Here is a 14,001-nt window from a genome sequence, read left to right as displayed (position 1 = left end):
CATTATAAGTAGGGGTGAGCATAACAGGGTACCCTGTAAAAATTCCAGGAACCGGAACCTGTTGCAATAGGTTCCTCAAAATTAGAACCGAAACCGGAACCTGTTGAACAGGTTCCTAGAAATTGGGAACCGGAACCTGTAGGTTCCGGTTCCGATTTAGGCTACCCTGTATTATAATATACTCACTAACTTTTTCGCGGAATTTTTAATAAAAAACTGGTTGGTCACTAATTTATAACGTTTGCAACTTGCAAATAAGACAAACTAATAGTAGTTGTCTAACAAATTTAATATATATATTTTTATAATTGTAATTTTGATATTTATTATTTAAAAATTAAGTAAGAATTAGTGTGTAATTTGAAATTAAGTGATACTTTTATCAGGTACAGGTACCCTACAGGTTCTGGTTCCAAAAATTTGAGAACCTGAACCAGAACCTATTACAACAGGTTCTCCAGTTTGCTACCCGGAACCGGAACCTCTTGTATAGGTTCTGGTTTCGGAACCTGCGGTTCCTAACAGGTTCCGGTTCCGATTCAGGGTACCCTGATTTTTTGCTCACCCCTAATTATAAGGATGATGATTTTTGTTTTTAAATACTACTAAAGTATAGAAGTATAGATATAGATTAACCAAGCCCAACAATGTCCAGCATTACAATTTTCAGCCTATTAGCCCTATTTGCACTATGAGGAATTTTCTTCCATCCAAACTATCATATTCTCGTACTCTCTACATTTATTTTACTCGTATATAATAGCATTAAAAAATAGTCAAAGTCAAGAAAAATAAAATTTAAAATAATCAAGTGTGTTCATTATTTAGACGAAAGAAGTAATTGACTATGATGAAGTGACATTTTCGGCCACCAATAAAAAAAATAGTTTTTTTTTTGGAAGTAGGGTTGTTTAACTCCATCCAATTTGTTTTTAACTTAATTTGAAAACTTTATCCAAAATTCTAGGTATCCGATTTGGTCGAATATTCAAAAAAAAATCGGATATTTAAATCATATACGGTTATCAATACGAGTCACATTAATTTTGATTCGAAAATTTGGATCTTATATCCGAAATTGAACAATTCTAGTCAGAAGGTTGAATGTAGCAGTTGATAAATAATGATCTTTAGTTTTGGGGCAATATCTAGTTTCCAAAACCATGAAAATTCCCATTTAGAAGGAGAATACAATTATAGGTATGACTATATGAGCTAACCAAATTGTTGACTTAACAACTAACTCTCTGCTACTATAAATACCCTGATTTAGTTTATCTAACTAAACATTTTCAAACAAAGGAATGGTTTTAATGTTTTGAACTATTTGAGGGTTCATTGTTAAAAGAAAGAGCACCAACATTCCTATATCAATCTGTTCCGGGTGAGCTTCGGCTCCGAGAGTTCTTGAGGGTTGGTAAAGGTTTACCGTCCAATTTCGCACTTGCACAGATCAGCTAATCCGGGGAGTTATTCGAGGATAACCGCTCCGATGCTAAAGTCATTAATTTGAGGAGAGAAAGAATGAAGAGAGAGAGAAAAAGATTGTACCTCTATTATGAAAATGTGCTTGGGTATATATAGGGAAATAACCAAGCTGATGCCACCTATCAACATAGGTGGCAAATCGACCTTGTAGGTTGCAAGTGCCTACGTGGTCTGAAATAGCTCTCCACGTGGCCAAGAGGAAGGCCGTTATGGATGTTGAGCAAGCGTGCTAATCAGTAGATAATTAGCAACGTAATAAAGATTGTTATCGGCTAATTAGTGTTTTTGTCGGGACCCTCCCGTACACAATCTTTCGTGATAAAAGTGATCAATTGTTACCAAGTACATTAGCAATTACAGTATATTTTCATCAATCGGTTAGCCATTGTAGTAGTCATCACAATATTTCCGTAATAAAATGAATAACTTTACATGTATTTTTTTTTTTTTTGACAAATAGATGTAAAATTATTGATTTATTTACGAAATTACAACTTAATAAATGTGTTTTTTTTTCCATTGTGTTTGAGAAGTTTTAAATTTTTGTGTCGGGTTACGAGTGTACTGAGAAAAGCTCAAGGCGCTCACAGGGAATACTAGAGAAGCGGGAAAAGCTTCCCACCAGGTTTCTCTCTCCTACACAACCCCTTGCATAAATTAGGGTTTTTGCTGTTAATCTTTGATTGTGTTCTTGAACCCATTTAAATTCCGCATTATTTCTTGACGATTTCTTTAAATTTCACTGCTTTTCTAAACAAGGTTGAATAAAAGTCAATACTTTATGCTTATGAAATTCTTTAATTCTTGATTCTTTAAACCCTAAAACCTTCTAATTTTACCCATTTGATTATTGTGGATTTTATAGAATTTGCAATGCTGATTAAGGGTATTGGGGTTTTGTTTGTATTTGCGCAGATTTAATTGGGGCTGGACAATTTGATAGAATTTCATTTGTAATTCTTGCATTTCAGACATGGTGAGTGTTGTTCATGTTGTTTAGATTTTTTATTTAATCATGTATATTTGTATTCAATAATGTGTTTGCCAAAAAAAAAAAGGGTTACTTTAATGTGGAATTATATGTTTTTTGCAAGCAGTCAGATATTAGAAAATGGTTTGTGAAGAAACATGACAAGGATAATTCCAATGCAGCGAAACCGGCCGCTGCGAAACCGGCCGCTTCGAAACCGGCATCTGAAAAACCTTCAGCCACTACTTCTGAAACCCAGAAAGCGGTTAGTCAATTGATACTTGTTAATTGACAGTTATATATGATACAATGATAGTGTGCCAATTTATCAAATTGTTGAATTTAGGTATAGTTAGTTGTTTATTTCAATGAGCTTAATGTGTTGAATTTTCTACTGCTGTTTCTATATTTGGTTGGGTAGAATGATTTCTGGGATCGTACAAGGAAGTTGGTTTTGAAATTGTTGTTTCCCTATAAGGTTAGGGTAGAAATTGTTTTATGCACCCAGGTGTATGGTGCACCCAAGTGTATTTTTTGCTCATTTCGATGATTATTGCTCATTTTATCATCAAATGAACAAATATATACCCTTGGGTGTAAATAACGATCTCTCAGGTTAGGGTGTTTACAAAAATCTGGTTGCTCGTGATTGATTTTGGTGAAAAAAAGTTGTGTAGTAAATTTATATGCTTGTGGTTATTGTGAGTTAGGTAGGTCAAGAAAGTGCTGCACGAAGGAAAACAAGCAAATACTTTGATAAAGATCAAGAGAAATCGAAAGTTGGGACCCAAAAAATGGAGGTGCCTGCCAAACCTTCACCTGCGAAGAAGGTTCACAAATTAGAGGAGGAAAATGTTGATGATGATGATGACGACTTTGCTCCAATTAGTTCCAAAAAAAAGTCAGTTGATGCTACTCCTAGCAAAAAGCTAAAGGGAAGTTCAGGAAGGGGTATTGCAAAGAAAAACGTGGTTGTTGATGAAAGTGATGAGGAAATGGACGAGGAAAAGGAGACTCCAACGCCTGTCAAATCTGCCGGAAGGGTTCGTGGTAGGGGAGCAGCACCTGCCACTGCTGCTGGTGGAGGAGGAAGGGGACGTGGACGAGGCGGATTTATGAACTTTGGTGAGAGGAAAGATCCACCTCACAAAGGAGAAAAGGTATTAAAATGCTAATCATGTGATTTCTCCTTATAACTGTCCTATATAGTGACCGTGGTGGTATCCAGTACTTTTAAGTGTGTTCTCCTTTATCTTCTCTTATTGCTTTTGTCCTTTTCTTCGGCCAGGAAGTTCCTGAAGGCTCTCCTGATTGTTTAGCTGGGTTGACTTTTGTAATTTCTGGGACACTTGACAGGTATAGAGTTTAAGATATAGTTCATTTGATATATCCTTCTGCCTTTTGATTATTTCTTTTATTATTCTTGGGACACTTTACAGGTTGATTCTTATCTTTTATCTTTTAAGATTTTTGCTCGAAGGATGGTTATTGGTCTTTTCCCAAATTTGTATATTTTGTGAGAATTGTGTATTAGTGACATCTCCTAACCTCTATATTTGCCTTATAGTTTGGAAAGGGAAGAAGCAGAAGATTTAATCAAGAGACATGGAGGTCGTGTTACCGGATCTGTTAGCAAGAAGACGGTTTTTCCCTGATCTATGAACATTATATTTTGTGTTATACTATCTTTTGCCCTCAACAGATATTCTTGCAGTTTACTAAATCTATACTTTACAGAATTTTCTTTTATGTGATGATGATATTGGGGGACGGAAATCTGAAAAGGCGAAAGAATTGGGGTTAGATTCTTCCTCTCATTTACTGATTCAGTGATTCTTCCTTTGCAATTTTTATGACTTCTTACTAGGGTCTTACTTTGTATGCAGAACACCCTTTCTTACAGAGGATGGTTTGTTTGATATGATCCAAAAGTCAAAAAAATCAAAAACGCCTGACCAATGCAATTCAAAGAAACCATCTGAAAGCACTCCGTCATCATCTGCAAAGAAAATTCAGCAGAATGTGGTTGTGAAAAGTATGCATGAGAACTCTTTTTTAACTTATATTCGATTTTCACTTTCTTGTCATGTAGGCTGTGCTTTTGATTACATCTTGGATTATGCCATGAAACTTTTTTTTTTTTTATTTATTTATTATATTATTATTATTATTATTTATTGGGCAAGGGCATGTCATATCGTATGTTTGTAGTCTGTCATGTCAAAGGAGATTTGACGCTGAATATTAATTAAGGCTACCAATAATGATTTTAGCTGCCCTAGTTTTTTGCATCTAACCATGAAGCTTACAGAAATCACGTAATGGGCTGATGTGGTAGGGCAGGACACTTCTCTATAGCCCCTCCCTATCCCCCCACCACACACACACACACCAAGAAAATAAGATCAACCCCTGTAACATGGAGCCTCTAGTTTTGAAATTCATGCTTTCACAATGGAATTTTACTTGATTCTTAGTGAGCTAAGTGCTGCTTGTTGAAAAAGCAATTGCATTAAGACCTGATTTATATGCAATTTTACAATCTGTACCTGACTATGACAACTGCATGTTGAAGGACTCCATAGTATTATGGGAAGATTATGTCGATTTGTCTAAGATGAAGAACATTATTGATTCAATTTGTGTCAGAAAGTGTGTGAAGAGGAGATTTGCCATAATCTTATCTAAGTCTAAGCAATATTAATTAGGAACAATGGACCAAAAGTATACTTAATAATATGTTTCCATTTACTTTGGCATCAAACCGTTGGTCTTTTCCTGTCTACAACTATATATGTTATCCCCATTATTTGTATGTTGATCATTTTAACGACTCTGATGTGAACCTTTTGCGATTTATTTGTTGCAGAAGCTGATGTGGGAAGCTATTCTGCCAACAGTCAGGCTCCCAAGTCTTCAACACCTGCTAAGAAAAAGGATTTGTCAAAGCAAGGTCCTTCCTTGACATGGACCGAGAAATACAAGCCCAAAGTTCCAAATGAAATAATTGGCAATCAAAAGCTTGTATGCCCTTGTTGATTGCACTGGTTCATTATTCCCCATCCTCTCCATCCTTATGTATCCTCTCCATCCTTCTGTAGAAATTCAGAATGACAAATAGTCTCTGTCGTTGCATGCTGTAGGTTAAAGATCTTCATGATTGGTTATCACATTGGGATGAGCAATTTTTGCATAATAAAGGAAAGAGGAAAAGGGAAAGCAATTCTGCTGAGAAAAAGGCTGTCTTAATGAGTGGAACTCCTGGCATTGGGAAAACTACCTCAGCAAAGTTAGTTAGTAAAATGCTGAAATATGAGATAATAGAGGTGATACCATCATCATCAGTTAAAATATTATTATATGTAAATGTTGGAATTTTGTAACCATCTCTTCTGTCTTTCTTATGCTTTTAGGTTAATGCCAGTGACAATCGTGGAAAGGCAGATTCCCAAATTGGCAAGGGAATTGGTGGAAGTACTGCTAATTCTGTAAAGGAGCTTATTAGCAATAAATCCCTTGGTGACCTGGATAGGTTAGTTTTGCACATTAGGTTAACTCATTTATGTGATGTATATTCTCCTATTAGTTAATTTGAATCAAATTCTAGGTTAAAGCACCCCAAGACAGTTCTTATTATGGATGAAGTTGATGGCATGTCTGCGGGTGATCGAGGTGGGGTTGCAGACGTAATTGCTAGCATCAAGATCTCCAAAGTTCCAATTATCTGTATTTGTAATGACCGCTACAGTCAGAAGCTGAAAAGTCTTGTAAACTATTGTTCTCTGTATAATTTCCGGAAGCCCACAAAACAGCAGGTATGATTAGTTTTTATGTGGCACACTGGCAGTTTATGGTTAGGCCTTTTTAGTAACTTATTATGTTATGTGGTCTTTGTAGTAATCATATAAGCAACAAACTTTAACTATATTTTATGTTTGAGATTTTGCCTGCAAAGTTTAACCCCTCTTTTTAACAAGCAATGGTTTGCTTATAGCTGGATAGCTGCTGGGTGATAGTTTATAAATCCTGTTTGAGATTTTGCCTGCAAAGTTTAACCCCCCTTTTTAACAAGCAATGGTTTGCTTATAGCTGGATAGCTGCTGGGTGATAGTTTATAAATCCTGAAAAGTATGGAGAACTTCATCTTGTGAGCATATTGAAGTAATTATCCTGAAATTTAGTTTTTTCTTTCAAGTTCTTGGAGTTATAATATATTAGTCAGGGATGATGTAATTTCTCATGCCCCACATCTCGATTTCCTAATTTTATATAAATTATAAATTAGGAACATTGCCCCAAATTCTATGTGAAATGAGACTGGGTTTTAATAATGAGAATAACACTAACAAATAAAGATTTGAGTATACAAACAAGGATTTAAAGTCCTCACAAAATCCTTATTCATTTTATTTTGAAACAAGGGGGTATTGTTATGATCCCCAGTAGGTTATGCCTTATTCATTTGACTGCTATGTTAAAATCTTTAATAATAACATATTATAGAGATTTTCTTATAGCACGTGATGAAGAGATTTAAATTTCATTGTACTTTTGTCATGTTGCATTCATAAGACAACTATTAATTTTAGAATTGAGCTTATAAAAGAAATTTTCTTATAAATATATTGCTATGACAGATGGCAAAGAGGTTGCTGCAGATTGCTAATGCAGAAGGGATTCAAGTGAACGAGGTGCTTGCTGCCTCCTCTCCGTTTTAATTTCTCGTCTCTTTTCTTATTCTGGCTTCCATGTTTGATTACTTTCCCCTTCGTCTAAAGAGTAGGATGGCCAACTGGTTTGTGTGATCTGAATTTGTATGCACAGATTGCTTTGGAAGAGCTGGCAGAGAGGTGTAATGGAGATATGCGCATGGCCGTGAACCAGCTGCAATATATGAGCTTATCCATGTCAGTTATCAAATATGATGATATTAGGCAGCGCCTTCTTAACAATGCTAAAGATGAAGACATATCACCATTCACTGCTGTTGATAAGTATGTAGCAATTTTCTTTCTTTTTCTCGATTAGCTAGCTTGTGTGTAAATGCAAGGTGACATGGCAACAGGAATTGGAAATGTATAAACGAAGATATTTGGAGATGCATACAATAAGGAAACATAGAAATGAAAAATCTTTTTGGATAAAAAATCCAGTATTGTTATTTTTTATTAATAGAAGAAGAAAAAAAAAATAGGGTAATAAAGTTAGTTAACTAGTTTAGTTTATTTACAGAGGTTTTAGAAAGAAAAAATGATTTTGTGACTTTGAGGATCCTGGAGGGTGAACAAATTGGTGATCTTTCAAAGAAATTGCTTCTCCTTGGGATCTCTTGTGTTTTTTATTTTCAAAGTTTCTTAGAAATAGGACATGACCTTGAGTCCTTGATACCCAATGACCAATGATATTGCTATGTGTGAAAAATTTGAATGGTAATAATATGGAGATTGAGGCAATGAGTAGCTCCTGAAAATCTGTAGCTCTTAGAATTTGTTGTTTGGAAATTGGAACTACTAAAATTTCTCTGTTTCTATGTTTCATTTATTGTTGTCATTGTTTCTTATGGATGTTCGTAGTTGGGATCGGGGGAGAAACCCATACATCCCCCATGTGTTGATCTGTTGCCTATAATCTTATACTCTCTTTTAGAATCTTTTATATTTACCTTGATATACACTCGAATGGTAATTTTGGACTTTTGGTTCCATGAATGGGCATATGGTGATGAATTATATTGGAGGATAAATCGGCAGCTCTTCCTGGTTTCTTTTTACCTCCAAGGGTTTATGGGACTTCCTGGCAAAGACTGAATCTTTTGATGAGAGGGTATTGAGGAAATAAATTTAAAATAAGAACTTCTTTTGACACACCCCTATGAGGAAAACAAAATTATTGTTATTGTTATTATTAGTGGGTATTTATTTAACATAGAACAATTTGAAAAAAGAACTGCTTTCTATATGCCCTTTTAAATATCTGTCACAGTCCACTTTTGGGGGAGAGTGAGAGCTTGATTGTCTAAGGATTATGATTGTCATGTTATATTGCATCTTTTAAAGAAGTTTAATGAGCTTCTTATTGCATTATCTTGTAGGTTGTTTGGTTACAATGGTGGGAAGTTGAGGATGGATGAACGGATTGACCTGAGCATGAGTGACCTTGATCTGGTTCCTCTTCTTATCCAGGTCTGCTCTTCTCTTTCTGAATTCATTTACTGGTATTTTTTTCATCTCACTGGATGTTACGTACTCTGGAATTGCTTATATTGCATATGAATCTGTTTTAATTATGGAAGGAATTTGCTATTGTGGACTTATGGTTACACTTAATAGCTTGCGAATTGTAGATGCTCGGAAACTCTCAATTTTATTGATTGACTAGTGAAAATAAATAATTGATTGCCTATGTGTGAACTTGTGTTTATGTCTGCACTCATTGGTGGCCTATGTGTGACAGGAAAATTATATTAATTATCGGCCGAGTTCTATAGGGAAAGATGATAGTGGGATGAAAAGAATGAGCTCTCTTGCCCGTGTTGCTGAGTCAATTGCTGATGGAGATATTATTAATGTGCAAATAAGGAGATATAGGCAGTGGCAGCTCTCTCAAAGCAGCTGTGTTGCTTCCTGCATACTACCGTATGTGCTCTGAAATCGTTATATTATATGTTGGTTGGGGGAAAATATGTTCTTTGAATAGAATCCCTCTATTTCTTCTCCTCTAATTCTAAATTATGTTTTTCCTCTTGTATCCCTTTTCTCTCTATTAGGGCCTCATTGATGCATGGACAAAGAGAGATATTTATGCCGGTATATGTTTACTTCTTTTTTTTTTTTTTTTTTTTTTTTTTTTGGAATTTTACCTGCCTTTGTGCATGTACTTTATACTGTGGAATTTCGACTTTGCTGTTGCATTACCACTGGCAGGCAAAATCTTGAGACCCTTTTCTCTTGATTAGGGCCTCAATGCCTCTTACAAGTCATGATTGAAATACATTATAGATGATAGACAACTTCCATATAGTACCTTGGGAGTATTTGAGTCAAATAGAAATATAGAATGAGAAGCTACTGTAGGCCTAAAGCCTAAACAGGTTAATAAGAAAGAAAGTGCCACATGTTGAGACAGACAGTACACAAAGGTGAAAAAGAGAATTCAACTGCATGGGATGAGATAAAATAACTGCCTCATCTACCTGACAGAAACTACTATGACTGAACAATGGTCGTCTCTGGAAGTAAGTTGGCTGGATTGCAGACCGCTGCCTTCAATTTGCCTGCCTCCCACAACTAAAAGCCTCAACATCGTTTTTTCTATTAATAATGAGTCTTGTTATTAATTGGGTTTTTCTCGTTTCCTTGTGACGTACCCATGTGCCACCCAACATATTTGATTCAAATTTAATATCTGGACTGGTTTTGGGTGGTATTGACCTGACTATGGTGGTTAAAATGTTGTGTTTCGAGTAACATAGCCTTGTACTAACGTCCCATTGGGGTTTAAGTTGTGTTTAACTCCAATAAGTTTAAGGAGATGTAACTCACCAAATATTCATTTTCTTATTTGATTGGAAAAACTTGACAACGGAAAATATCTATTTAGCTTGAACTTTCCTCTTAATCTGGTTCCAAGGTTAAACTGCCTGCATATTTATGTTGATAGCTTTATTTTCTCTTGTGTTTTTCCTTGGGCCTTCTTTAGATGACAGTGAAAACTCATTTAATGACATAATTTTCCTATTACTTTGTGATAATCTAGTTGGACACCTTGTTACATATAACTGCTTCAGTCATGTGCCAGAGACTGACATGAAGTTTGCAGGGTGAAAGAAATTTCAACAGGTTTGGTGGTTGGCTTGGGAAGAATTCAACTATGGGAAAGAATTTGAGGATTTTGGAGGATCTTCATGTCCATATGCTTGCTTCTAGTGATTCATATATGGGAAGGTAGGTTGAAGTGCTAAACCCTTCCATGTGTTAAATCTTCCAGATGGTTCTTGTGCAGCAGCTGGACACATACTATTACACTTTTAGGGAAGGGTGTTGATTTCTAGTATTGTGTTGCATGGTATCATCTAATACTTAATTTAAGGGCTATACTTGTCATATTTTTATCAATTTTTGTTAGTATTATTTTGTTATTGAATCTGTAAAGTGAATCATGTGGTGGTCAGCTTGTCATTTTAAAAATGAATATTTGTATGTTTACTGAGGTAGAATTCTTGTATAAGAGCATTACGGTATTGGTTCATGAGGAAGCATAATTTTTTTTTCCCAGTGGTTCATAATGTATTGTATTAAGATACACAAGTTTATTTGCTTGAGTTTACCAGAATTATTGTAGATCTGATTAGTGTAAATATCCTCAATCTTTGTATGATTAAATTTGGAGGTCAGTCAGGTCATCAAAGATATAATTATATATGTGCATGGCAGGGTTCCTTTTCACTTCCTATGTATATATTTATTGCATGTAGTGCATGTTTTACTGTAATTCATTCTTAGTTTTTCTTTCCCAAGATTAGTACCAGATTTTAATTGGGGAAGTTGATGGGCCATTATAGAATAAAATTGCTGTCATGTAGCATTTGTGGTAACATTAAGTATTTGCATGGCTGTCCCATCTTAAAGCTGCCGCAGTGCATGTAGACCGACTTAAAAAATTATATGCCTTTGCATTTAGCAACTATTTTGAAGTAATTTTGAGTATGTACACCTAATAAATAGAAGTTAGCATTCCACAACTTAAGTCCTGTACTAGAAAATTGAATTCTGTACTGTGTTATGTTGGTACTAGTACACACAAGGCTTTGACATTTGATTGCAAAATGTTGATGCCTTAATATAATTGCCAGTGACAGATATTCTATCACTCATTGTTAGACATGTATGTCCTATGTAATTTCTAAACACATGATATGGCCTATGGAGACTGATGTGGCTGTTCATTGAATAGAACATTAAGATTTTATCAAGCAATGGTTTAAATATCAGGCTTAGTTTGATTTCATGGCAGCAGTTTGCAATCGGCACAACAGGCTTTTTGCAATTACATGCAAATGCTTCTTTCATGTAATAGCCTGTCTATTATCTGAATTCCTGTGATGCGGAGAAGATTTTAGTGGTTTTATCGCCAAATTCATCGTATATTCTGCATACCTCTACTTGTAATCTTTTGATTTGTGTTTACTGTGAATTTGTGAAACAAGTCTTATTGTTATGGTTTCGTGCTCCTGTACAAAGAAGGGAATAATGAAGAAAATGCTTGATTACTTTTCTGTGTTACCTTGTCACCTACCTTAAATGACAGAGTAAAGTCTTTTTTGCTGTTTGTTTCATTTGATCTTTATTTTCTAATATACTGCATTGCATTTGAAAGCTTTCCTTGTTTTCCTTGATTATGCTGACAGCATATGTATAATAGCTATCTTATTTAATGATATGCAGGGGAACATTACGTACTGATTTCCTTACACTTCTTTCTAAAAAACTAACTGAACCACTTCGGACTCTTCCTAAGGTTAGGATCTTTTTAAACACTTGAGCATTTTATGTTCGATTTCCCAATGCTATTTATACTGTCAGTTGCAAACTTGCAACTGGCAGTTCTATATTTTTTTTATTTGGACATAATAATCTTGTAATTTGCAGTTAACAGCTATGTTTTCCTATTATTTATTCACAGGAGGAAGCTGTAAAAGAAGTAGTTGAATTCATGGATACTTACTCATTAAGCATGGAAGATTATGACACGCTTATGGAGTTGTCGAAATTTCAGGTATTCTACCTGCTACAATACTGTTTCTTACTCTGCTGTTTAGAATTTCTCACAAATTTTGATTTGTACTTTGTTAGGGACACCCTACACCAACTGATGGTATACCACCAGCAGTAAAATCTGCTTTAACAAAGGGATATAAAGAAGGTAGCAGTTTGCGCGTGGTGCGAACAGCAGACATGATCACCCTTCCTGGTTTGAAAAAGGCTCCTAAAAAGAGGATTGCTGCTATCCTGGAGCCGGTTGATGAAATTGGAGAGGTAAATGGTGATATCAATGAGGAAAATGAGGAAGAGGACACTGAAGATGCAGAAGGTTTGAGTAAGCTTACACCTTTCTTTGCTACCCATGCCTGCGAATATCAATAAAAGGATTTTCTTAAATCTGAATATATTTTTTGCTTGTTTTTCTCATGTGTATATAAGTTTTCCAAGTGACTTGATGTCTTGGAGTCCGATTACACTTTTAGCCCTGATCCTCCGTCTCTTAATTGTTTGAATCAATATTTTTGTGTTCTTTTAGCTGCTCAAAAAATTCAATTCTAAATGTCACATAGAGTTGTTTTACTTGTCCATAAACAAGCTTTGATCCACAATCTTGAAATTCTGCAATGTATTCTGCAAGTTCCTTGGGACATGCTACAACAATAGTCTGTCCTGAATCACCTTCGGGCCTTATATTCCCTCATCTTGGTTTGGCTTTGTCCATAAAGAGTTTTTGTATCTATGTTACAAGGACTTGTGATGGTTGAGAATGAAATGCCAATCATTAATAAGCAGGTCTTGCTCACAAGTCCTGCTATGACATGTTTCATGCATGGTCGAACTCTTTAATGTTTACTTCGTATTTAATATGAAATGTCATTTGCTTGTCATCTCTTCCAGAGGACGCTAATGGTGCGAAAAAACTCAAGCTGGATCTCGAGAGTAACCATGCTAAAGGTCAGTTGTAATTTTCTTGGCTAGCTCACTTTATGGGCTTGGATTTTTAAATCTATATCTTTAACTGGTTGGTTGGTCTCTAGGGATTCAAGTTCAAGTGGACTTGAAAGGTGCTGGAAGCTCTGGCACCAAAAAGCCACAAAAGGCCTCGGCAGGAAGAGGCAAGGGAGGTGCTGCCGACCCTGGATCAGGAAAGAAAGGTGGTCGTGGATCAGGATCTTCTGCCAGGAAAAAGAAATGATAGAGATCAACCATCTGAAGATTGGGAATTTGCTGGTTCATTGTGTAAATTGTGCTTCCTATTTTTTCTCCTTTTTTGTTTATACTATTGTTAGGATTCAGTGATATGCATAGCTTTGGTGTATTTTTTCCGAAGGGTTTAGCCTCGTTCAAATTCTAAACTGCAGTTGCCCTATCAAAGTTTTGTCTATATGTGCTGATAGGATGAGTTGCTCCGAGCTTAAAGCTATGCATTTATGGACAATATTTCAAGGAGTATGAAATGATCATTCAGGTTTTTGGCCGGAACATGAAATCTTTAGCTCACGAGTTGGTATGATCCGATTAACTAATGTGTCTGGTTATGAGGAGGGTTCAATATGTCTCTGTCATATGAGTACCTATAAGTAAAATTTTATACCCCAAAATATAATACTGTATGAAACAATTGTAGTATATAAATACAATTTTATACAAATGAACATGTTACACCGAACAATGACTTGAGGTTTTTTTTTTTTTTTTGAAGGGAACCATGGAAATAGCATAAATTAAATAAGTCAAAAGACACTTACAGTAATCAAGTAAAGACTACAAAGAATATATCTC

General features: G+C 35.4%; 1 protein-coding gene across 3 annotated transcripts; it reads left to right on the top strand.

Annotated features, from left to right (window-relative positions):
• The first annotated feature begins 1,994 nt into the window (after positions 1 to 1,994).
• LOC110721366 (replication factor C subunit 1-like) lies at positions 1,995 to 13,708 on the top strand. 3 transcript variants are annotated; one of them, XM_021900515.1, is made up of 23 exons: positions 1,995 to 2,113; positions 2,404 to 2,464; positions 2,641 to 2,723; positions 3,169 to 3,618; positions 3,747 to 3,814; positions 4,026 to 4,101; positions 4,196 to 4,257; positions 4,345 to 4,493; positions 5,328 to 5,482; positions 5,602 to 5,784; positions 5,872 to 5,990; positions 6,066 to 6,273; positions 7,096 to 7,149; positions 7,283 to 7,452; positions 8,550 to 8,640; positions 8,912 to 9,093; positions 9,225 to 9,264; positions 10,277 to 10,401; positions 11,902 to 11,974; positions 12,140 to 12,232; positions 12,310 to 12,553; positions 13,117 to 13,173; positions 13,257 to 13,708. In XM_021900515.1, exons 4-23 carry the CDS (start codon positions 3,253 to 3,255, stop codon positions 13,412 to 13,414), a joined length of 2,673 nt encoding a protein of 890 aa, XP_021756207.1. In that variant the 5' UTR covers positions 1,995 to 2,113; positions 2,404 to 2,464; positions 2,641 to 2,723; positions 3,169 to 3,252; the 3' UTR covers positions 13,415 to 13,708. The 3 variants fall into 3 exon arrangements, with proteins under 3 accessions (XP_021756207.1, XP_021756204.1, XP_021756198.1); XM_021900512.1 differs by having other exon boundaries at positions 2,586 to 2,723; positions 12,310 to 12,547; XM_021900506.1 differs by having other exon boundaries at positions 2,586 to 2,723.
• The last annotated feature ends 293 nt before the right edge of the window (positions 13,709 to 14,001 follow it).

The sequence above is a fragment of the Chenopodium quinoa genome, unplaced genomic scaffold (assembly GCF_001683475.1).
Source record: "Chenopodium quinoa cultivar QQ74 unplaced genomic scaffold, ASM168347v1, whole genome shotgun sequence".
In the NCBI taxonomy this organism is placed as follows: Eukaryota; Viridiplantae; Streptophyta; class Magnoliopsida; order Caryophyllales; family Amaranthaceae; genus Chenopodium; species Chenopodium quinoa.
Note: the sequence above shows the minus strand (reverse complement) of the source record. Positions and strands in the feature narration are given on the sequence as shown.